Source organism: Falco rusticolus, chromosome 6, assembly GCF_015220075.1.
Source record: "Falco rusticolus isolate bFalRus1 chromosome 6, bFalRus1.pri, whole genome shotgun sequence".
NCBI classification, from domain to species: domain Eukaryota; kingdom Metazoa; phylum Chordata; class Aves; order Falconiformes; family Falconidae; genus Falco; species Falco rusticolus.
The window spans coordinates 62,931,523-62,957,079 of NC_051192.1; the positions used below are offsets into that span (position 1 = coordinate 62,931,523).

The 25,557-nt window shown below is 40.8% G+C and overlaps 1 protein-coding gene and 1 long non-coding RNA gene across 2 annotated transcripts in view; one reads left to right on the top strand and one right to left on the bottom strand.

Moving 5' to 3' along the window:
- LOC119149751 overlaps positions 1-387 on the bottom strand; it is a 48,048-nt gene extending 47,661 nt beyond the window's left edge. The window contains exon 1 of the long non-coding RNA XR_005104852.1: positions 374-387. This is a non-coding gene — a long non-coding RNA (uncharacterized LOC119149751). The remainder of the gene's footprint in view (positions 1-373) is intronic.
- On the top strand, positions 60-23,915 carry YWHAQ (tyrosine 3-monooxygenase/tryptophan 5-monooxygenase activation protein theta). Its single transcript, XM_037391409.1, has 6 exons — positions 60-222; positions 1,429-1,813; positions 17,632-17,755; positions 20,239-20,402; positions 20,801-20,896; positions 21,996-23,915. The coding sequence occupies exons 2-6, from the start codon at positions 1,520-1,522 to the stop codon at positions 22,053-22,055; spliced, it is 738 nt and encodes a 245-aa protein (XP_037247306.1). The 5' UTR covers positions 60-222; positions 1,429-1,519; the 3' UTR covers positions 22,056-23,915.
- Positions 23,916-25,557: the final 1,642 nt, after the last annotated feature.

Here is a 25,557-nt window from a genome sequence, read left to right on the forward strand (position 1 = left end):
CGGATTGGTCGTCGGGGCGTGGAGGGGCGGAGCCAGGCTGGGAGACCGGGCTGCGATTGGCCGCGTGGGCGCGGGCTGAGCAGCGGGTAGGCTTGCCTGTGCCAACGCCCTTTAGCGCTGGCTCTCGCCGGAGACGGGAGCGGCTCTTTCTCTCCGCCACAGCCCCGAGCGAGGCAGCCGATCGGGTGGCGCCCGCGGCCCGGCCTAGCGCAGCGGACTCAGGTGAGCGCGGTGCCGCGGCCCGGCAGCGGGCGCTGGTCTTGCTCCGCCGCCTCCTGCCGCCGCGGCGTCCTCCATTTTGTGATCGCGGCGTGGAGCGCTCGGCGGCCCCGGGGAGCGGGAGGCGCAGCCAGCTAGCGCCGCCATTTCGCACCCGGCGGGGCCGCCGGCTTCCCCTTCCCGCCCTGCTGCCGCGGGGGCAGCGCCGGCCGCCCACCCTGCCCGCCGCCCCCGCGCCCCCCGCTGTCCCAGGGGACGCGGCCGCCCCTGGCCCCCGCCCTCGCCGGGGCCGAGACCCCACCCACCGCCGTGCCTCCGCGCTCCCCCACCGGCAGAGCGGGGCCGCCGCGCCCCCCCCCCCCCCCCCCCCTCCTACCCCCGCCCCGCCGTGGGCCGCTGTCCCGGGGCCGGAGGTGCGGCCACTCCCGCCGCGGCCGCCGGGGGGAGGCGGGGAGGCCCGGGCCCCGGCCCCGTCGCGCCCCGCCGCCAGGAGGCGAAGCGGCCCGGGCCGCCGGCCTGGCCCGAGGGCTGCCCCGCCCCGGCCGCTCCGAGCTCCCCTGGCCTCGCTCGCCCCGCCGAGCGCGGGTGCCTGAGGGAGGCGGATCCCGGGCCTGCTCTGCTAGCCCGTTGGGTTTTAACCCCTTCCTTGCCTCCCCGCCAGCGACCTCGTCTCCTCCTTTTATATTACCATCCCCCCCCCCCCAGCTGGTCTCGGCTTCGCCATCCGCCTTTCCTCGGCCCTCACCTGCAGGGCTGGTGGCACACGGGGAAAGAGCTTTGGGCAAGGCCCACCCGGCTTGGCGGTAACCGGCTATCCCTCTCCAGGTCCCTGTTAGACACCGTATTAATACGTTCACGTAAGGCGAGGAAAGAAGAGCAGGGTGAGGGCAAAAAGTCCGCTTTGGTGGAAAAATAGCAATTTCTAGTGCTTGGTCTTCAGGCTGCTGACCCTTGGCTGGCACTGAGCTGCCTACCCCGGCTGGGTTTCTCGGCCGTGGTTTCCCTAGCGGTGGAGCCTTGAGACAGGCACCTCTCCCCTTGGCTCTGCGTGGAAGGGTGCAGCGCTGCAGTCCCTCTCCATGAGAAGCACCTGAAGGTGGGGAAGGGGAGGCAAGGCTCCCTGGGATCCTTGCTTTTTGGTGGGTTGTGAGGGGTGGTGTAAGATTACGTTCTGTAGTGTTTCATCCGTTGCTGTCTTCTTTCTGGCAGGTTTTGAGGTGCATTCTCTTGTTGATAGCGTGACATCCCCAGCTTCTCCTGCTTTTGCTACTATACTTCTCTTGCCCCACTGCCAGCCACCATGGATAAGACCGAGTTGATCCAGAAAGCCAAGCTGGCTGAGCAAGCTGAGCGCTACGATGATATGGCCACCTGCATGAAGGCAGTAACTGAGCAGGGTGCCGAGCTGTCCAACGAGGAGCGCAACCTGCTCTCGGTGGCCTACAAGAACGTAGTGGGGGGGCGGCGCTCTGCCTGGAGGGTCATCTCTAGCATTGAGCAGAAGACAGACACCAGTGACAAGAAGATGCAGCTTATCAAGGACTATCGGGAGAAGGTGGAGTCTGAGCTCAGGTCCATCTGCACCACTGTGCTGGTGAGTGGAGACTTTATTTTTTCTTTTTCTTTTTTTCCCTTTTTTTTTGTTTTAAGAGAAAGAATTACACTATTCATGTGTGCTGCTGTGCTGGGGAATAAGACTGGGAACTTGATTGGGGAATATGATGTGAAGTATTACACTGGGGTAAGGGAAGTCAGTGCAGTAACTTCTGTGACTGTTAACGTGGGTTACTGTGAGGAGGGAGATATCAGCGCCATGCTGTGGGCCCCATATGTGTAGAAGTATTGAAGATGCACCCTCAAAACTGAGTGTGTGTGGAGTAAGTTTTTGGATGGAGTGATGCATATACAGTGTTGTTCTAGGTAACTGCAGAGATGCAGAGAATTTAGCCTCATGCCTGTTTGTGCTGTGCTTAGTAAGCTTATCTGTTCATAAGATAAGCTGAAAAGAAAATGAGAAAACCTCTTTATTTCTTCAGATCAGAGCTAATAACCTGTTAAAAGCCTTTAAAGTAATTGGGTGTGCATTTTGTTTACTTCTTGTGAAGAAAAATACTCTCAAGGAGTCTTTAAGAGACATTTTGAGGTTTTTTGATCAAAGATGGGAAATAAAGACATAGAAATTGACTTTGTCAGATTCAAGCCAACTTCTCAGCTTGAAGAATGTTTTAAGATGAATTTGCAGGAATTGTGGAGTCATGTCAAACTAAGGCGTAAAGACTGGTATGACACCCCAGGCATGCATCAAAGCCCAGGAACACATTCCTGTACAAGCAGCAGGATTCCAGATGCTATCAATAGTGAAACTGTACTGCACTGTAGTGGGAGCTGAAGAGATGAGTGTTAGCAGTGTGGAGGCTGCTGGACCCTATTCTGTGTGATCAGGGAGTTGTGGTTGCAGTAAGCTGCATGTTTGTGATGCAATAGTAATTGTGTGGCAGGTAGTCTTTAGTGGTTTATTTGCTCCTTCTAGGTTTTTTTGGTTGGTTTGGGGGGATTTTTGGTGCCTAGTATTGCTAACATGAGAACAGGAAGGAGCAAGTCTGTAAGGACATAAACAATTTTGAGGTAAATGTATCCTCAACTGGTTTAGGAGACGTAAATTTAAAGCTGACTGGTTTGGAAGTGATGGAATTCTCTTCCTGATTAAGTGTTCTGGCTCATGTACAAGGCAGTACTTCTTTGGATTGTGCTGAAAATACCTTTATGCTTCCTTGCATGCTGCCACCTAGGGTGGGTTGTTGCTTTTTTTTCCTAAATCAGTCAAAATTAGTTACCTTTGCTTGAAAATAATTTGGAAATTTATTAGCTTAATGAATCAATTAATTCCTTAACACATTTAAGAGTCCATGCCTTCCAAAGAAGCTGTTTCTTCAATTACAGGTGTAGTTGTAAAACTTTCACCTTTGTGAAAATGATGTGACTTGTGTAGGGCACCAATTCCTGTTTGCTGTGACAAGAGTTCCACTGGAATCAGTGTGGTAGGGTGCCAGCATTCATGCTGTTGGCATTCCTCTCGATCTGCTGTGCTCAGTGCCCCACTTCAGAACTAACTTCTTGGGACCTCAACATAAAGCTTACTCTTAAGACTTCTTAATCTCCCTCTGTCCTTCTACCACATCTAGTCCCTAAGAAGAGGTTATGCGTAAAATCTCATACTGGTTGCTGTGCCATCTTGTCAGGAGCTCATGCTTCCATAGGGAGATTAAACATCTCTGAATGGTAAAGGTAGTGAGCCATTTCACGCAGTGTCTATACTGAAATTATTCCAGTTGTATCAAATGGTGGACAGCAGGTAGTCTGGTAGCCGTGTTAACGCAAACCTCTGATGCAGGGAAAGCAAGCTCTTCCTGTGCCAGCCAAAGTTTTGCCTGCATTCTAGTCTTTCTCTGTTCTTGGCGATGGCCTGGTTGGCAAATATGTCCTTCCCTTTTTGCCTGGAAGGCTGCAGGAAATAGAGAAGACCAAAACCTATAGCTTTGCATGCTTTTCCTGTTCTGCCCTGCTGGCAAAGACATGCCTCCCTTTGGTAGGAGGAGATGTCGGCTATCTACTGCAAGCCTTCTGATTTTTACTCTATTTGTTTGAAGGCCATGTGCAGTTATGTTCTGTTCTGCTCCTCTCCCTTTCCTCCTCAATCTACCACTCCTATGATCCATGAGTCAGCATCCAAGAGGTTGGAACTCACAATGTGCAGGCACTACAAAGGACCAGCAAAGTGGTTTTGACTCCTCCTTCTTTGAATGATAATCTCTTCTTTACTAATACTATAGTAACTGCCTGTAGCTTTTTTAGGTCTCTGTAGCTGAATCTCGGGGATGCTTTTTAATTCTAGGAAGGCAGCTAAACTGAAACAACTGCTGGCAAGTAGTATGGAAAGGTTGCTTGTCATCTGGAGTATTTGGATTTAGCAAGGGTGGATGTGTTGGGTGGAGTGTGACTGCTGTTAGTCATACTACTAACAGTTTTTTCAAAAGTTTTTTTTTTGTTACTGGTATGGTACAGCTTTTCAAAATTAAGTATATCTGCTGTTGTAGAAACCCTCCATTTAGAAACACTTGTGCTAGCATTACAAAATACTGCTAATTTTTGATTTAATAGGCAGCAACACTGAATCTGCAATTACTTTTCCTGTAAAGAGTGCCTCAAGCCAGTTAAGTAAGGCATTGTTTTAGGGCACAGATGGATAAGGAACATAAATTTAATCACTACTAGAATACAAACATCCAAGATTACATTGATATCTAGATATAGATAATGTAAATAAAAATAAAACTTTTACTAATTAATTAATGTACAACCTCCATCAGTGGTCACAGTAAGATACTCCATCTCATGCCAAGCAGTGAAGACATTTCAACTATCTTGCAAGTAGGAGTAGATGTGATCTGAACCCTTTTTAACTGTTAATTTTATGACTGGTATTTCAGGTGAGAGTGGCATTTTAATGAAGAAATGGTATGACTTTGTCAAGCAACTTGCACAATGTTTTATTTGAAAGGTATGCTAGGAGGTTTTATTGAAGTCCCTGTATTGATTGACTAGTTCTTTGGTAATGTACAGAATTAAGGTTGAATCATCCTTTATGAATCATAGTTGACACTGTTCTTGAAACTCTTGTCCTTGAATAAAGAAACAGGTTGGCAACTTAACTTTTTTTTGAAGGTAAAGTTGAACTGTGTTGTTTCATATACTCTCTGAGCACAAAGCTCATGTTTCTTTGTATCCTCTGAGTGATTTCGAGACAGGGATTACTAGGCAGTGTAGGAAGAGGCGGGTGCAGCAGCAACTTTCACATAAACAGTGAAACGATTTGTGAAGCTTTGAAGGTGGAATTTTTGGTTGGTTGGAAGGTACAATATTGGGCTAATGCTTTGTTGTATATACACCCTGCTGTGTAGCGACATGAGATTTTCAAAAAAGGTAGCTTCTGAATTGGAACTGATCTGTGGGAGCAGATCAAAACTGCTGGGTTTTCAGAGATCCTCAGTTTCTTTGCATAGAGATAACTTGTGTTGCATTCAAGCTCCTTCATTCTTTAGAGGGAACTAGTGTAAAGGCAGGAAGAACACCAGCCCTTGCCTGGAAGCACTTCACTCTCTACCTGCAGCTTGGGGTTTTTTCCATGTATATTTGGAAGTGCTTTGCATATGTTCAGTTTCTAGGTCCTGGTGCTGTTGGAGCTTTTCACAGAGCAAGTGAGATGAAATTTGGCAACTACTTGCCCACAGTTTAAAACTCGGTGAAAATGCAATGACTAAAATCATTAGGGAAACAACTGTATCTTAATGGCTACTTACTCCTCACATCTCTAGCTGAAACATAAAAGTTTATTTTAATATGCTTTTAAGGTTTTGCACAGAAAAGTTACATATATGAAGCTTTTCATTTGTTTCCAAACATCTATTTTTATGAAATCCTCTGTAAGCAGTTTTGCATTGCACTGTGTCAGGCCCCTGTCAGCCAGGTTTTTTCTAGAAATGAGCAAGGGCATTATGAACTTCTACACATGGACCAGCAGAAACGTTACTTGTGCTGTTGATTCTTTTCTGTACCCTGCAGCAGTGCCTGCAATGAAATAGTCTTGAGCTGTAAGGTGCATCTTATTTAAATTTTTACTGTCTTAAGGTGGAGAGGATGCTTGTAAATGTTTGATCTGTGAGATTGCAGTGTTAATTGTTGAAAGCATGTATTAATATGTTGTTCTTGCCAGCTCCCCTTTCCTTCCTTCCACTCCCCCAAGGTTGCCATGTTACTACTTCAGCTTTGCATAATTAAGAAACAATAAATGCTAATAAAAAGAAGGGTAAAAATCTATGTCCACTTCTGATTTTTATCCATTTTGTAGATCTAGTTCTAAAGTTAATCCCATAAACATAAAAAAAGATAATTCTAAATCCCCATACTAGAAGGTAATGTTCAAAGCAGCTTTTTTCAAAAGCACAAGTTCATAGCTTCATTGGAAATGAAGTTGTTATTTTCTTGCAGCAGCAAATAGAGTCCTGGTATCAGCTGAAATATCTGGTTTCAGATGATGGATGATCTTTGACCATAGCCCTGTTTTTTCCCTGCTGTTACCTTTGGCTTACAGAAAAGTGAAATCTTGATTTATTTATCTTTTTTTAATTGTACACGCAGAAATTTAGCAGGTTCAGTAAGTGTCAGCTTGATGTTGCTGTATGAACAATATACTAAGACTTGGTTTCATGTCTTTGAATCCATTTTCTCTGCTTTTCTATTTTCAATGAATGGCCAGAGTTTATACAGAAATGCATAGTGTTGTAGAGGTGAAACTAGCATCTGAGTAAAAAGATATTATGGTTTTCTGACACTGGGAACTATGTAGAATGCAGTTTTATTTTGAAGGTCAGGCATATTATCACTTCAGTTAATACTAGTTTTGGGACTTGAATTGTCCCAGTAGTGGTTGGGACAGTGTTTCAACTATTACTTTTTTTACCTTTTGTAAATTAAAGCAAATACTATTGACTCGTCCTTTTTAAGTAAATGACTAAAAGGACTAGCTACTTCATGATTTAAAGCCAGACCTTAGGCTGGGGACATTACTTCTTGGCAGATCCAGAATTGTGGGATGAATGTTAAATAAGTGTTTTAATTTGGAATGACAGTTGCCTTTTTGATGAAAGGTAATATGTGGGGAGTCGATTCTTCTTTGTGTTCTCGACACAACTTCTAGTAAACATCAACACATTTATGATAAGAATTGTGGAACTTAATGCATGAATCTTCTCTAGTTTAATATGCTTGAAACTTAAATTTAAATTCATGATCTGAACTTGACTTACTCCTAGCTGTACCTTCTCTTACATTAGTTTTTGCCCTTCATTACAATCTGCTGCTGGACTACTATGCTTTTGTGCAAGGAAAATTGAATCCATTTCTAAGAAAGGACTGACACTTGCAGAAACAAAGCCTAGAATGCACTGAGGTTCTTGAAGTGGCTGAAAACTGTTAAAGCCCAACTAAAAATCGTTCAGGGGATTTTGAGGGTAGCTGAGGCCTCCATCCCATACAGTCATTGCTTGCTGCCCCCTCCACTTGCAACTGGATACTAAATTTCTAAAACATACAAGCAAGCTAGCAAGGGATACAAAATAAACAGATAAACTGTAGCAAAGTGTTCTGTCTGAGGTTGCTTAAAACTTGGCCATTATATTATTTCTGTGTGCAGTGTCATTTCCTCTTTCAGAAGCTACTGGTGTAGATCGATGGCTTGTCTATTCCTAAAAATTTAAGAAACGACCACCAGAGATTTGCACTTATACAAAGTGATAGCTCCTAACAGTTCTGAAAGGCCTGTCCTAAATGTTAACATCTTATGAGAAGCAGGATGTGGAGCAACTGAAAATAGGAAATGGTAATACCGATGCAGGTGACCAGCTGTTGAGAATGGGACAGCAAAAGCCTCATCTCTCTCCAGTGTCAAATCCATTTTTTTATGGAGTTAAGCTGTAGATTAACTAGCCTGGTTGTAGTCATGGCTGTTAAAGCTTTGCCTATACTGTACCTCAGTCTGCTCGTACATCTAGAATTACTAAATTTCCTGGAGGACATTTACTGGTTTGGTGGCCTTAAGAAAGTATGTATTGGAAAGATAGAACTTTATGAGGAAAGAGCATACTCGAGCTTGCAGGTTATTAGCGGTTGATTTCTTTGGTGGCACAAATGGCAGTTGTTGAGCACATGATTAAAGCAGTAGATTGTACCAGGTCTGCCTGGGCACAGAAGCTTCATATTTTTTCAGTGCTGAGGGTTACCTGATTTTCAGGGGCAGGTAGTGAGGAAAGTGGTGATGGGAGGAGGGCTGGTGAAACCGCATGGATGTGCTTTCTTTGTTAGTTGGGTAGGTGAAGGTGTGTACTTGATTAATCAGTGTTTTCTGATTCGTGTAGATCTTACCTTTTTTAGTTTTATGCTTTTTATCTTTGAGAGTGATGGGCCTAGTGCCCAGTTACTTGGTGTTTTTTCACCTTTTGTAAACACAAACATGCTGTTTGTGTTCAAGTGCTTTTATATTTGACCATACACTTGGAGCTAATTTTATCACAGACTAATTAGGTAAGGTAAGTAAGACTGTTCTTGCACACTTCATTTGTGGCACTTATTCTGTATAGCTCTACTTAGTTCGTTGGCCTGATGTTTACAGGTTCCTCCTCATCCTTTCTGCTTCCCAGGATGCTGGAACCAACATCAGAATGCTCCAGCTGAGTGTACAGCTGAATTGTAAGCTTGTAATTGGCTAATCGATTCTGTACATCCAAATGTAAACTGGGTGCTTAGACACAAGCGGCAGTAAAAATAATTTAAGCACCAGGTTTCACGTGGTGTGGTTCTGTGCATGCACCAGAATATCAAATATGAAGACCTGTGAAAGTGGATGTCCTGAATGAGCTGTGATTTTGGTTGTGCCTTTCTTTTTATTTGTTAAAAGAATCAAGGGTTTGATTTACCAGTTTCAAACACTGATAAAGGTTTATTCCTTGCCCTAGCAATCTTTAATCTGTCCTTTAATTTATGTGATCCATCCGCTGAAACAGTTGGATATAGGAGTCATGTCAGGCTCTGGAAACAGAAAACTTTCCATTTGCTTTGATAATAAATTTTGAAAATACACTACATACACTCTTATCAGACTGACAGCCTCATATTTCCTGGATAAAACTTCTTCAGGAAGTTCTGTTCTGAAGTTGAATACATTTTGCAAAATTCTTGTAAGCAGAAGCTGGTTTAAATCAAAGTAGGTAGCAGGGCCTTAGCAGGAAAGTCAAGGTTCACCTTCTATGTGAAATTATTATAACAAGGTTATCTGAAATGTTGTCTTTAGTTTTTGTGACTTAAAGGTTAGACTTCATTGTTGCAGGTTGTCTCATTTGGGGAATAACAAATTACTGGCACATTCCTAATACACTGGATAAAGTAACACATTGCCGTGTTTCCTTCAAGGTGAAGTTGGGCAATGCAAAAGGCTCTTCCAGCTGCACTTAGTGATCATGTTTCATGATCTTTCTGGATTTCAGTGGTCATAAGCCTCTGATCTGGGGCTCCCAAACAGGGCAGAACTGAAGCAAGTAGAACTTTTAGGTCCTGCAGAGCTGATTTATTACATAACTGATTTTTAAAGCCAGCCTTTTATTTGAACAAGGGCAACATACCCTAAGCCCACGTAACTCCTGCATGCTGCTGTTCATTTTGAGGATTGTTAGTCTAGATATATATCAGTCAGTCATTTAATTGTACCTTCAGGGCTTCTGTAGCTGCAGAGTATAGAAGTATTTTTGAATGCAAATTTAGACTTTTTTGTTTGATTCTATAGTATTATGGAAGACCACAAATGGAGGATGCTGGAAGAAATTTTTAGGTAGTCAGGATTCTGAAGGGAAGAATTTGATGTCAGTAATGCATGTTTACTAAGAGGAAAGTAACATTTGAAGTATATTGAGGAATTAGAAATACAGAAAATGCAACCATGGAAGAGTGTTAGAATCAATTTGAGATAAATCTGTCTGATACCAAGAAAATTTTCCTGAAAGTTTTTGCCTGTGGTGTTTGGCAATTACTTCAGCAAAAATTTATAATTATTGAAAAAGGGATTGGTATTTTTTTGAAGACTCACTTCTACACTTGGCAGGGGAAGACTGGAAAACTTTAGGCTAGGTTCTTCCATAAAAACTTGAATAATTCCTTGACTTCCGCTGGATTGTTGGTTTTGTCTGATGAGAAGCTATTGAAAGGAGAACTTGCATTTCCACACACTTCTAGTTCCTGGCTTCCACAGTTCTTTGGGGACCACAGACCTTTCTAACTTGTTTTAGGAGAAATGTAAGCGTTGAATGTAAGTTCTAGATGAAATTAATCTCAACCCCAGGTGGGAATAGTGTGGGCAGACATGCTGCAGCTCAGGCTTCCAATGCATCTGTTAAGTGGGATTCCAGATACTTCATTCAGGGCCAATCCTAAATATTGACTGCCAGTTTTTAAAACTATGTAGACAAAGACTCGGAACCAAATGGAAAAGATGAATTAGGTCACCCTCGCTGTTTCCATGCCAGGTACGTTTGTCTCTGCTTTAGATGGTGCTTTGTCAGGTCATCGTAAGGCCATGCCATTACTGGAAAGGCGTACATGTTATTTTCCTCAATATACAAACTGAAGTACTAATGCTCTTAAGAAGTCTGTATGAAAACTGTTTAATGTTCTTCCAGAAGGAGTTGATGCATAGAGCTTGAATTCAGAAGGATGAAGAACTTCTGCTGAATTACACTTCTGAAAGTAAAGAGATCTTACTGTTGTAGCAGGGGACTTTCCCTTTCCTGTCAAGAAAACAACCGCTGAATGTTAAAACACACCTAGGTTGCAGTGAGTCATACTGTGGACTTTGGAATGACTGATTATACTTGAAATAGTCAAGAAGTCTTAATACCAATTTACTAGACGATTAAAACAGGCAGTCATTTGTGAGAAGCCTTATTGAAAGGGCTGAGCCTACACCCATCATCTGTGCTGTCAAACACTATGGAACATTTAATGTGTTCAAATTTGTGTTTAACAGTTACATTAAGGGAATACATTGGTCTGAGCTGCCTTACCAACTTCTTAGCTTTACTTTTTGAGTGCAGTTAGGGTGGAAACCATTTCCCTGTATACTGCTTGTAGGTGGTTTTTCTCTTATTGGAGCTGGATGGACCTACAGAAATACTTGAGACTGAAGAATTTTTCCAAGTATTTTCCATATTGCAGCATGGCTGAGTTTATGTAATGTCACACACTTTGCATACTGTGCCTGTTGGATGCAAGCTGCTTATCTTCTAGGCGGAACTGTGATGTTGAATCCATGTTCAGAGTGGTGAGTTAACTTGCCAAAAAAAGTGGTGTTGGCATGCACTATGTGCATGTGCATTATTTTTAAGGAACCTTATCTCAAAATATGTTTATTTCAAAACAGTTTCTTCCATAGCGTGTGACCATTTGGTTCTATGGGGGTTGGCCAATAAGTACACTGTTATAGGCAAGTATAATGTTAACTAATCAGTTACTTGCTGTCACCCATGTAACATCTGTTCTGGTGGCTATCTTCAATACTTAAAAAAAATCCAAAAAACAACAAAACCAACCAACCAAACAAAAAACTAATACCAACAACAAACCAAAAGCACTTAAAAGCTGGATACAAGGAACATTCAGTGTTGGCTCAGGAAGGGAAGGAACACCTAGGGAACAGCAGTAAAAACTCAATCTAGTCTCTGTAAGACCTATGAAAATCAGTACCCTGTGGAATGGTAGCACCTCCTCTGCTGGCAGGTCTGATGAGCACTTGGACAGCAGAGAGCTTCTGAGCAGTTAATTTGAAGTTCAAGCTGGTCATTTGTTTGGGGGTGGTTTTTTTTCAAATAATTGAGCTTTTTCCATCATGGGGTGAGGAGGAATATAATTTTTTATTATATTATATGCATTGATATTGAATAATTTGTTCTTGTATCAAAAAAGAAGTAATACTACTGAATTTTCTTTTCTTTAGATGCATTGTGTGTCATATGAGTTAAAGCCCAGCAAAGGACTTTGGCTTAAATTACGAAAACCTGCAAATACAAATTACTTCCCACAAATGGTTATGATCTTTGTTTTTAAAGAATAGCATTTAAAATCATGTGCCCAAAAGATGAATAAGGTGTTCTAAACAACTTGAAGTACGATATATGTGTGTTAGGCTCAAGAATACTGCTAAAATACTCTTGAGTTGAAAAACAAACTTTATTACATAGACTTTATTCACAAAACTCTATGCCAGCAATTCTGAACATCAGCACACTCCTTGTAAAGATCATGTGGCAACTTAACCAGTTCATATTTATGGGGACAAACTTTTGGAGAACATTGCTGCTCTGATGGTTGCTTTTACATTGACTTTTTCTTTCTGGTGGGGCAAAAGTAACAAACTGGACTAAGTTGGTGAGAATGCAAATGGTGATGTAGATCAGTCTTATAATAGCATAATGTTAAATAACTTTGTGCTAGTGATGTGACCCAGACATGTCCTAGGTGTTGACATCTGAGTGATGGTGGCACTGTAAATATTTTGAGTTACTTGAGTTTACCACATTGAGAACTTCTGTCGGTATACCTAGGCACATGATATCTTTAGCTTGCTTTGAAAATTGACCTTAAACTACTTATGATCAGTAGATAATCTCTAGAGCTGACCTGGTTCATGTTCATCCTCTGGTATTGAATGGGTAAGTTGAAGAATACATCTATTAACTAATGGTGTTGGAAGATATGCAGAGTCTTACACTTGTATTTGCTTTTGTTATTGAAGTGCAATTCTAAACGGTTCAAGTGCTGAAGGCAGTTTGAAGGTCAATTTGGTATACAAGATTAATTTTTTTAATTTATCTTCACTGTCAGGATTCTTTATTGCTGAATATGTGGGAAGAGAAGAGCACAGATAAGATAGTGGCAGTATTTTTCTGCCTACCATAGTAACATTGTACAGAAAGTATTTAGTGTACACTGTGGCTGAACTTGATGTCTCAGTCAGGCTTGCCTTTTAAAATAAGCTTATTTGGAATAGGGAGGAGGTTGGTGGGACTTCCTGTTTTGATGTCAGCTTTTAAAAGAAGGAGCTGTCCTGAAAACAGGTGACTGAAAGCATATGTGGAGTGGAACTGGTGCATGAATTGCAGGGGATGTGTGCATAGTGTATGTAAGGAGAGGCTGGCTGGATGCATACTCAACACGTAATTATGAAGGAGCTGTGTCTTCAGGGAGCTTCGTTGTCTGTATTAGGTACTTCAAGTAAAGATACGGCTGGCATATTCCTTCAGGGCTTGCTTTTCATAAAGCTGAAATAATAGGGAAGTGATGAGAGCAGCTGAATTAAATTTAGCATTCCTGGCTCAGGTTAATTGCAGTGGTCTGATACTACAACCACATGCTCAACCCTTGTTCTTGCTTAAGCAGAAGGGGAGAAGAGACTAAGAAATGGCAGTTAGTCAGTTGGGGAAGAACAAAAGTAGAACTGGAGAAGGATCCAAAAAGGCAATTGAAATGTTGCTTTCTCTTGGCATGTAAAGGAATGAATCTGCCAATAGAGAGAAAATAAAAATAAATTAAAAAAAAAAAAAGAAATTTCAGCTTTAAAGGGGGAAGAAGTGGACTGCTGCTCCTAGCCTGCTCCCCGTGGCTTCTTCAGGCAGCTGCGGATCCATTCCAGGGACTGGTAGCCTATTTTTGCTGGCATCTCTTTAATAGATAAATAAATAAGATGGCCTTCTGTAGGAGGGGAAAAGAATATAATGTATGAGAATATGATTAATGTTATTAGCACACTGTGAAGGTAGAAATAAATTGAGATGGATGAGCAACACTAATGAGAGGTGGGGTGGGAAATCCTGTCATGCTACAGGAGGATCAGCACGACCAGCACAGAACTTGAGAATAATGTATCAGTGCAGGGGAAGTAGCAGATACCAACACAAACTGTCCCAGTGCAAACCTATTGTAATGCAGCTGCACCAGGACACAACGGGTCTGGCTTGAGGACACAGTTTTGATTCCTTTGTCTTTGTACTGTTCGTGGTTCTGAGAATCACCCACCAACAGGGCAAGCCAGCAGCTCAAATGTGTGGCTTTTCATGGCAGCATTTGAGGCATGTTTGATGTTGTAAAGCATGTAATTGCTGGTTGTTCAAGCCTTGGGTTTAAAAGGTGGTAAGAACAGTTGCAGTTCTTAATGATTGGTAGCATTTGTATTTTGATAGATAATTTTCTCTGACAAAAAAAAAAAGTGATGGGCATGCTTGCTGTTTGTGAACATGGATGGCAGTCTACTATACTGTGACTTCATCACAGAATCATACCTGTGGCAGTGCCTGTCTCTAGTTAAAATTTCTCATAATGAATTTTGAGGTTGGCTGAAGTCTGCTTCATTGCTCAGGCTGCCTGTATTCATTTACTTACTATCAAGTGATGTTTAAAATGAGGATGCCTGGCAGATTGCTGCCTGGTGGAAAGGTAGAAAAGGCCAAGTGAGGAAAAAGAGAGAACCAGATATAGGAAATCTTGAGTTTTCATGGCTATGACTGACTCACGACAGTGTAAAGTAAATCATTTAGCTTATTGTGCTGTCTGCTCTCAGTACTCTGCCAACATTTTGTCTGTTAGAGGGAGGGTAAGATGCCTTCCAAGAAATGATGATGATACCCTGAGATGAATGGCTCACTAAGTGTACCAAATACATTATTGATTTCAAAGATAATGTCTGGATAGATAAACAATTAGCTTTACTCAAAGTCTGTTTGTATTCTGTTCTGTCCTACATGATTCATAAATGAGATCTTGTTCCATTTAAGGCTATTTAAAAACCAAAGCCGGATACATGAAGTCGAGAACAAGGATGTTCCACCCTAGCTGATACAGGCACAGATCTCTCCCTTACCATGTGCCTGTGGTATGGATTCAGAGGCCCTCAAGATGAACTGAGAGTGGGAGCTGCTGACTAGGCAGCTTAGCTCCTCCAACTGAGGAGTGCCTAGGAAATTAAGCAATGTACATAACCCACTCTTTGCTCTCTGGAAAACTACAGTTTGCTCCCAGATCCACTTTTTTTCCTAAGTTTCTCAGAAATCTGCACAGAATCACGGGTTTTCAAACCTGCATAGTGGAGGTATCACTTCTAGGATGCACTGACACACAGGCTGCAGCTCTGCATGCTTATTGTAGGGCTGGGGCCATGGCAAAATCCTTTTGTGCTCTTGGAAGTGTGGCCTACAGCATCTGGGGAAAAAAAAAAGTGAACATTAATGCTCTAGGGACTGTCGATTTGAGGCTCAGCTTAAATTAGACAAGTTAAAGCTCTCCTTTAAACATTATTTAGTGTACAGTAGATTCCAGGGTGCTAGTATTTTTAAGTCATAACCAGGCCACATCAGTTATTAGAGCTACCTCTGAAGACAGAATTTTTTAGTAAGACCAGTAATATTTTTTGCGTGCCAAGCTTGCAGTAAATCTTTAGGTTTTAGAAGGCATAAAAGAAAAATGCCTGTTTATTCCCTTGTTGATGCAGTTGTAACATCTTGAAAAGTTTTTATTTCGCTATTTAAAAGAAAAAAACAAAGATACAGCTTTGTCAAATATCTGATTTAAAATCCCATACAACATATCTGTCTTGGTTGTCTGGTCAGTGCTTCTTAGATGGTGGCACAGTTTTTCACATCTAACCTGAGTACATGGGTAAATCATTCCTCTGCTGCTGAACATAGTACCAACCTTAGGGTGGCCTTTAGAGGCTGGTAGTTCCTCTTTGATTGTGACTGATTTAAGGAACCTTTCTAAACATAGGTGTATCATGTGTCAACTTTTATCTTTCTGGGCAGTTTCTTGTAAAATCAGACTTTGTGTTAAACTTGAAGTTACTGCATTGTCATCTCTGAAATTTTGAAACTGGTTTGCTTTTATGGCTGGCGCTAACATCTGTCATAAGAGAAAACGTCAGGAAAACATCAAGCCAAAATGTGAAGTTTTTCTCATTGCAGAATCTTGTAGGGTGGGAATAACTCGTTCTAATATGGGAATGATTCATGCAAAATAACAGTATTACTATGGGGCTGTATTACCCATCTGCCTGCTGTGTTTTGAAACAGATGTAAATTTTTGCTGCTTTTTCTGTATCACCAGTGAGGTGTACCATTCAGTCCGCTTGCTCAAGCATCTGTTTCCGATTTGGTAAATGGAAGGGTATGTCAGGTTCAGTATCGTCTTACTCTCCTGCTGTTTTCTCTAGGGTGGTAATAAGAGCACTTATAACTCTTTACTGTTTCTTAATGCCTTGGTAGGGGGATCTCTGAAGGGAGCTTCTCTGTGGAGCTGTATGCGGTATTACATCCATGGTAAGCACACTGTGTGGATGCAGAAATGCTTTTTTCACCCAATTGGAAGTACCCTACTTACCAGTGTTGGTTTATAATAATTGCCAACACTTCAAATGGACTTGGAATGAGTAAACTCTTTCGGCTGGATTGCTCTGCTGCTGTTGATTATTAAAGGAAGTAATAATGGTACGGTGGTATGCATAGGAGTAGGTTTGTGTCTAAAATTAGCTTGTTTTGACTATACTGCTACAGTTGCTAATTAAAATGCCAAAGGTTTTTGCCCTGAAAGTTTACAGTTCCTTAAACATTTTCTTTATAGTGGCTTCATGAATTTGGATACATGTTCCTGTAACAAAAATCTTACTTAACTAGTCACAGTTGGCAAGCCTTGTGGAACTTTCTGCTTTTGTGACCTGTTTGTTTCCCAGATAACTGAATGCAGATCTTTATTACTTAAATTCGTACTGTAAAGTTTTTCTGAGTATTGTGGGGTTTCCTTGAGTTTATTTGCATCTTTTGTCAACTTCAGAGAGCATAGGTTGGTTGTGATAATGAGTTGGGTAAAATCACCAGTGCTTGGGGACAAGGAGGTCAGCCAGAAGCTGCTCTCCTCCTTGTCAGTTCTCTGAAGTACCCCCTTTGCTGGAAGAAAAATCCTTCTCTCCTTTGCCTTCACTGCTATACCGCTATGTTGGAAGGGTTAGAAGGCCTCGCAGCCTTGGAAGACAGACTTACCTCCTCATGGTGGAGGCTTGTAAACCTTTCCCTCTCCTTCTGGTTATCAGGTAGGAGAGCTGTGAGCAAATTCAGCAGCAGCTCAGCATCTGCTGGTGAGTGGCAGGGTGGGCATGAAAGATGCCTCCGTGCTGTGCTGGAGTGGGTGTTACTTTACAGCCTTGCAGAGAGCTGGTACGGTTTGGTGAAACTGGCTACCAACTAGACGGGGTTGAATCCTTGGCTCTGTCTGGTAGGTGGGCTGGAGATGCCTTATTATATGTCTAATGAATGCAATTTATACAAAAAATCAGCACAGTTGGTTTTTTAGGTTTGCTTTTTTTTTTCCTGTGAAGTGGGAGTAGGTTCTAATCTATAAATAGCTTTAAAACTTTCTGCATAGTGTTTCACTTTTCCAGTAAAAGCTTACTCATTTGCAACAACATTTTTTGAAATGAGAAGTGCATATTGTGAAACTAAACTTGGTCCTGAAACTATATGCCAGTAAACCTTTTCTTGTTTTTCTGCAGTTTGATCAGATGGCTGACTGATCATCTTGATGTAGTCTCTAGTGCTGCGCCTTTATGCAGTTTGTTTAAATAAGTGTGCCTCTATCTAAAATGCCATTAAAACTCCTTTTTTCATTGCAGCAAACACTTGAGCACATCCAAACTTTCTGGAAAGAAGAAAAATAATTTGAACTTAGTTGTAACAGTGTATATAATATGTTGGTGTCTTCTTGTTGTTGTTTCAGGAGCTGTTGGACAAATATTTAATAGCTAATGCAACTAATCCAGAGAGCAAGGTATTCTACCTGAAGATGAAGGGAGACTACTTCCGATACCTTGCTGAAGTTGCCTGTGGTGATGACAGAAAACGTAAGTACCTTGTGGTCTTTGGGTTTTTAATAGCTAAAGAACTTCAGTTTTGGGCCATGGGTGAGGGAACAGTAAGTGAAGTACACATACTGGTATCTTACTCTGAATTCACGTGAGTTAGCTGAGTGGAAACAACTAAGTTTCAGTTGGAAATGTCCAGTGTTCCTACAGACAGAGTAAAATTCTGAATAGATCTGAAGCATAGTACACTAGGGAATTTTAGCTGGTGTTCCTGTCACCTGCCCTAAAATTTTGGATAGTTGTTCCATAATGCTTATTCAGAGCTTTTGGAAAACAATTTAGGCCAATTTCTGCTAACATATTTAGTATTGGTTTGTATTTACTAAAATAATTGATGAAGAAGTGTAAACGGATCTCTGCAACATTTTTACTGCGTGTTGGAGTCCTGTTGATCTGTAAGTTTTAACCATTTCAGTGGCAAGCAGACTTCATTGTAGTCACCTAAGTTTATTAAGAAGCCACAAAATTACTAGGTCAGTACACTATCCAAAAAAGTGTGAGCTGCACTCTGAAATGGTTCATGTTCGTGGGGATAATACTGTCCCTGTAATATTAGTTTGCTCTTTTGGGTCCAGCAGAAAAGGCCTGGAAAACTTCACAGCTGGTACTGTCACTTGATACAGAGCATCCGGAGAATTTGTAACATTCCTAGAGGTTAGAACATGTGCATAGTTGGTTGGAGGTACCTCAGGAAGCTCTTCTGGGGAGCGTTTTAATTCTCTGTTCAGAGGGCGTATTGAATTAAGTGTAAGAACTGTCTTGCAAGGTGCCTAGATACTGTTGTGATGTTAAAAACTCCTGGTATGGCATAAACTAGCGATACACTTCTACATAACAAACTAAAATTAGTCCTGGAGCGATGCCGTGACACAGAAAGGAGATGGACTGTTGGAGCGAGCAGAGTGCTGAAGTGACTGTCCCTTTGGGTTGGGCATGGTAGGCATTTGACTGTGTTGGCTAGTTTAAACCGATTGAATTGCCAAGTAGGAGGACAGAGCTGATTGTCATTTAAATAAAGGCTTTGTTAGTCTCCTGGTATTGTAAGAGCATTTAAGTTGAAAGACAAAAATATCCAAAATGGAGTAAAAGTCTTTGCATTAATGAGTTGCATTCAGAAATTCTTAACCCTTCTCCTGACTCGAATGACAGCAGCAGGTCCAAGTGTAGCGGAGACAACTTCTCTTTGGCTTTCACAAAGATAATTTGATTTATGGTTTGTCTCAAGCAACAGTTAGAAATCTGTGGGCTTTTCTGACAGAGAAATACCAGCTTATCTTCGCTAAAAACACTGCATTTAAAGTGATACACGTGCTGATATGGGTGCTCACTGATAAATTTATTAGCAGATCTTGGTGTTATGCTGGGAAGTTACAGCTTGTGTGTATCACCATGCATGCATTTTGTGCTTGAATTCTCGTGATTAAAAATTTTACTTGAAGCTTTTCTGATGTTTCTTGTCTAAGCATCTGTTCATTTCCTCAGCTTCAAATATGTGTACTTATAAGCTAATTTATTTCCTGCATTTGCTAGGGTTTTTGCCTTTTTTTCACCTGTTCTCAGCAAACTAATGGTCCGTTAGCACTTATTACAGTGTGAACGGTGAAAAAACCCAAGTCTGTGTTTGAGTCTTTTGAATACTTAACAGATTTTACTTACCAAACTTTTTTTTCAGCTCTTTCTAGAGCAATTACAGTATCAAGTCCTTCAGAGCTGTAGTCTGAGCTCTGACAATGGCCTTTCTTTTTCTGCCAGTCTCCTTCCATTCTGCAGGCATGTTTAGGGTGGATGTTGGCTCTTTGGTTGCCTATGGAAGAGAATTTGGAGTAGACTATATGTAGCACTCTTGAAGTATTCTAGCCTGGTAACCTCTTTTCTCTGTGGCGTTTCTCCCAGTTATTTTGGGCACCACCTTGTGTTTTTTATCTTGACCTGTCTACACACAGTTTTTGGAGGCAGACTTTCAGTTTTTCAGGAGCACGCAGTACATGCCTTGCAAACTTCCTCAAGAAGAAGCAGGGCCATACAGAGTAGCCTTCTTTACTCTGCACCTGGAACTCACATGAGCGTGTCCATCCTGTGCAGGGAATGAAGCAGGAGTTCTGTAGAAAAAGTAATGCACAATTTTTCATTTTTTTTAAATACCTAAAGTATCAAAGGCCATTGAGGTAATAAAGTCATTTTGGATGTTTGCATTTACTGACTTCTGTGTGTTTATCTGTCTCCTAAATACCTTTGCTCTGTAGTAGCTTAATTTGCTGCCTGTGTTTTGTCAGTGTGGCAGCTGTGCTTAAAATGGGTTTAAAATCATTACCTTGATTAAAGTCAGTGCAGGGTTTTGCTAAGAGTGGGCTTAAACACAGGACTGTTCAGTCTCCTACTAATGGAGTACTTTCAGTAGTCATATTTTTTTAAAAAAAATAAAAATAAAAAACAACCTTTAATGTTTCTCATTCTTTTAACAGAAACAATAGAAAACTCACAGGGAGCTTATCAGGAGGCATTTGATATCAGCAAGAAGGAGATGCAGCCAACACATCCAATTCGCTTGGGTCTAGCTCTTAACTTCTCTGTATTTTATTATGAGATTCTCAACAATCCTGAGCTTGCCTGCACACTGGCAAAGACAGTAAGTTACTTTCTTTTTTTTTTTTCCCTCTGTATGCCTGCAGGGACAGTAGAAGAGAGTTTATGCTTAAAATAATGAAATAACGTGAAGATCTCGAGTTTATGCACTAAATGATCCTATTTAATGTATCTGGTTTTCAAGCTCATATTGTTAGTGGGATTAAAGGGGTATAAGCAGGCTGAATTTACAATGTGATTTAAATTTTCAGCAACACTGCAAGCTTCTATTATTATGCCTTTATTCTTCTTCTGTTTCAAATAGAGCAGGTCATTAACTTACATTGCGTGTGGGGCGGGCTCTTTTTTTTTATTACTATTTTTAGCTACCTTTACTGGTAGGTTTAGCTTCTGGTTGTTTAATGATCAATTACTAGACTAAAGATGGTTTACTTATTCTAGGCATTTGATGAGGCTATTGCAGAACTTGATACACTGAACGAAGACTCATACAAAGACAGTACTCTCATCATGCAGTTGCTTAGAGACAACCTAACAGTAAGTTGCCTTTTTATGTGCTATCTTGTTCTCTAACCATGTATTTGCTTAGTTAAACTGAATTTGTGATGAAGCAAAACCCTTATTTGTCTCTAATGCAAAACATAAAATGGAGCACTGTTTCGGGCTATTCACCCTACTATACCTTTTCATAACTTAGTTTGAATGTAGTGTAAGTTGATGTCAGCAACTTGATGCTGTGTAATCTAGAGTAACAGCCTGGATAGCTCACATTCTTCATTGTTTGCTGGCCTTTTCAGTGGAGGGGGAGAAAGGTGCACTCACGAACTTCATGTACAAGATAGGACAAGGATTCAAAAATTAGTAGTCCGTTATCTGTCTGAGATTCTTACTCAGAGTTTTTGATGACTACCTCAGAAACACTGTCATCTTTCCTGTTGTACATCCAGTGCAGCTTTCTTCATTAATTTTCCTGATTTTCATTTAAAATAAAAGATCTGAAATTTCAGTGTATTCGGAATAGAATCAGTTGATGTTTGAGTATGTATTATAATGATTAACCGTTTAAGAGAAGCACCTAATGGAGCCACTAGATTCTATTAAAATATGTAACTAAGGCAATTTTTTTAGGGAATATGCTCTCTGGATATTCACCGCATTTAAATCTACAGTAACATTTATTACTTTGCAATACTCCTTCAGTAGAAATGTCTTTTATTAGCACTACAAACTGCTTAGCTTCAGTAACCAAAATGGTCATCTTCACTTCCAAGATTCAGACCGCTGCTTTTGAAATTGATGTTACTCACGAAGCTACCGTTCAGACTTGTTGAATGATCTAGGATCGATGATGTAGCTCGCTATTAAACATGAAAGTCTGGACCTGTTTAGAACACTGTCTGCTCTGCCTCTGATACCTGAGGTGCATAGCTAGTTGCGCCTTGTGCATGGGGAACCATTTCCAACTACCTCTCTCTGAGCAAGTACTGGAAGCCAGGGTTGTACAGCCCCAGTCAGTGCACCGGTACTTTGTAGACATCCTTAAGTCTAATTCATTATCGTTTCTATACAGTCAGCAGTTGTCTGTTTCCGGAAACTGCACTTCTGAAAGCTGACAGTGTTTTTCTTTTCTTTCTAGTTATGGACATCAGACAGTGCAGGAGAAGAATGTGATGCTGCAGAAGGTGCAGAAAACTAAACTGCACGTGGGGCGTCATTCTCCCTTTCCTTCTCAAGAAACCTTTTTACACGTCTCCATTCCTTATAGCTCCACTTGGATTTCCTATAGCAAAGAAAACCCATCCATGTGTATGGAAATCAATTTATAGTCTTTTCACACTGCAGCTTTGGGAAAACTCCATTCCTTGATTTGTGTTTGTCCTGGCCTTCCTGGTGTGCGGTTACTGCTGTAGAAAAGTATTAATAGCTTCATTTCATATAAACATAAGTAACTTCCAAACACTTATGTAGCGGACTAAAGTGTTCCTGGTATTTAAAAACAAATCTGAACCAGTTCCTGCCAGTTGACTGTGTTTTGTATTACAGTAAGATATGAAAATGTAGTTAATTGCAACTAAAGAGTGTTCCACATAGCTTTTAATTCTCCACATTCCCTTCTTATTCTGCAGGGTTTCCTTTTCATAATTGACTTTCACATGCTACTGTGCATTCTTGTCAGTAGGAATATGGAAGTATTGGGCCAGATCAAGTTGAGCATTTCTAGTTTGGAAAATGACAAATTGAGTTGCTTCCTGTATCACATAATACAGAAGCTTGTGTGTTCAAAAACAGGGGCTTCTCTTAATCTTCAGTTGCTGCTGTTTAAGTTGATATCCCTTCCCAATAAAAGTTCACTTACACTCCCGCCTTTGTAGTTCTGGTATTCACTTTACTATGTATTAGAAGCAGCATGTTACTGCTGGAGTACAGGCAGTGCTTTTTGGCAGTCTAAAGTGCATGTCATTTCTTAATACACTGGAATGGGAAAACCAATTGAAGTTCACATGTCCAAGTATAAAATTTAGTACTTTTCCATGCAGGTTTGTGCACATGTGAGAAGGTGTCAAGTTTGTCCAGTGATTGTTATTTAGAGAGTTTGGACCACTATTGTGTGTTGCTAATCATTGATTGTAGTCCCAAAAAAGCCTTGTGAAAATGTTATGCCCTCTGTAACAGCAAAGTAACATTAAATAAAATTACATTTTATAAACCACTTACTGTTGACTTGTAACAATTCCATGTAATCACTTAAGGGCTAAACTTAAATGTAAGGATCTTGCGCTAGAAGTGTCTCTTGCAAATTTAGTGCATACTTTTAAAAAGTCTGCTCTTAAATTAACTTGTTTGATGAAAATATCCTGGATAACTTTTTATAGTTAACCTGACATGTGGACTTCTTAACTAAATCTACTTGAGCTAATGGCTTCACCTTAATAATGACCTACGAAAAGATAGCCAATTTCTTGCTATTCTTCCATGGCTTGCAAATCTTCTCATCTAAATCACACATTTTTTTTTTTTTTTGTATTCTCTTGAAATTCTCTGATCCGTCCTCTGGTTGTGTTTTTTTCACTGGTGGTCATCATTACTACAGTATTCCAGCTACACTTTTAGTAATGCGGAGGAATTTGTCCTGCTCTAAATATTAATTTGTGTGCTGCCACATCATAATCTGCTTTCTGTCATTCTTAGACTGCTTGTAGTGTTACTGTTTCCCCCAGTTTTTGGAGCTTTCTGTAATAATACATTGCTCTGCCACCTTTTTTTTTTTTTTTCCCCTCCCCCCTTTTCTTTTTTTTTTCTTCTCCCCTAAATCACTCAAGAGTTTGTTTCCTAAACCTCTACCTCTTAGTTTCCCATGTTGGTGGGTTTTTGAAAATATTTAACTCCTATTAGTGTCCTGTCTAGCCAGGACATGACATTATGGAAAAGGACATATTACTAGTCCTTGCAGGCTTCTGATGGTACATCTTCCACCTTCCATGTGTGTGTTCATTCTTTGAGTGTGCACAATGAGTGTTCCTACAATAAAACTGTTCAGATTATGTGCTTCAACTGATATGCATTGATTTTTTTTTAAAAAAAAAATATTGTATCAATTCCATTTTCTTCATACAGTCACTTTGAATTGCTGTCAAAAGTATTGTGTGGCAGGATTCTACATAAACTCATATGCTTCTTAATTGGTGTTTTGGTTTCATAATTTCTTCCCCTCCCCCATGCATTTCTTATTGATCCTTTATTTGTTTCATAAAGGTTTTTAACTCCTAAGTGCTCTCATTTTCTATTAAAGATGTTTCAGTACTGACATATTAGCAGTCAGCTTTATTTGCTCATTTAGGAGTCTGCTTTCTTTGCTGTCTTCTGGAGTGCTGTCTTAGCTTCCACTACGTTGTCAGCTAATGCTCTTCTCATTTCCTTCCTTTTGCAACTTGTTGAGAGAATTGTCAGTTTTCCTTACAGGAACAGTAACTGGGCCTTGTGTCTAGATTATAGCTTAACTTAGACATTAGAGCATTTAATATCAAGCTGGGCAAATTCTAGTTGTCTCTTGTTCATTGCATCTACATTTTGCACAAAAAAGAGTCTTGAAACTGCAACGTTAGCTCTTGAACTTTAATAATAATGAATGCAGCATCATCTTTCCTCATACTGTTACTTCCAGAATTTGGCCAAATAGATGTATTGTTTTGGAGGGGGGAGGGAGTGAAAGGTATGGGAGAGTAGGATGATAGTACAGAAAAAAGGAATAGACCATAATTCCCTACATGGCTTTGCCTTGTCATCCTCCCCCAACCCCAGTAAATTCCATTATTAGTACAACACCCAGACTAATTAGGTGCATTCTTGCGGCATTATGGTTTCCAGCTCCAGGAGGTAATTTGCACTCGTGTGCTGCCCCACCTCGCATAAAAGGACCTGCCCCACAGCTCAGGAAACGCTGCACAGACACCTCAGATCCCAATCCACGCTTATTATTTGCAAGGCAGACAGACAGTTGACAATACAATCAATCTAAGACACCTTAGTAAAACAATAGCATCTTTTTAGATCAAGGATGAGACTTTCGTATGCTGAATATGGGTGTGTATAGTAAATCCTGTGGGGCAGTTACTGTCTTAACCCCTACAATGAATTTCATAGTAGTGCATTAATCGTTTCAACTTCTAAGTATTTTGAGAATATTAAGGAAAAAGAGACTTCTTTTCTGCCAGATGGGTGATGGTAGCGGAGATGGTACTTCATGCTAAGCCACTTTTATTTTGAGGTATTTGTGTTATAACTCAGTTTGGCGGCAAACCATAGACTTCTGTACTTAATTTTGCAGGATCTTTGTTGAAATGAGTAATGTCAACAAACACACTTTTCTCTAAGTCTAGTTGCAGTATTCTTGGCATGATAGCAGGCTACGTGTTATACCAGGAGACAAATTATTTTATGATTCTATAAAATACAGCACTTGCTACTTTGCATCTGGCTTTCTTTTGTGCAGTACAAAGCAGTGTAGGGAGACCAGAGTAAGTATGGGTTGAAAGTTTGGGGGATTGAAAGCTTTTGACTTAGACATCACCACCCCCACAAAAAAAAAAAAAAGGCCAGTAGAAATATTAATTTAGTTAACCAGATTTTACATGAGCATACCAAATGTACTAATGTTTTAAATGTTAGTGTGGTTTTCAGAGTAATAGTAATGTCCTCAA

Coding starts and splice junctions, on each gene's coding strand:
- YWHAQ (XM_037391409.1), top strand. CDS start 1,520: ATGGATAAGACCGAGTTGATCCAGAAAGCCAAGCTGGCTGAGCAAGCT. Junction 1,814..17,631: donor CCATCTGCACCACTGTGCTG/GTGAGTGGAGAC, acceptor TTGTTGTTTCAG/GAGCTGTTGGACAAATATTT. Junction 20,897..21,995: donor TGCTTAGAGACAACCTAACA/GTAAGTTGCCTT, acceptor TTTTCTTTCTAG/TTATGGACATCAGACAGTGC.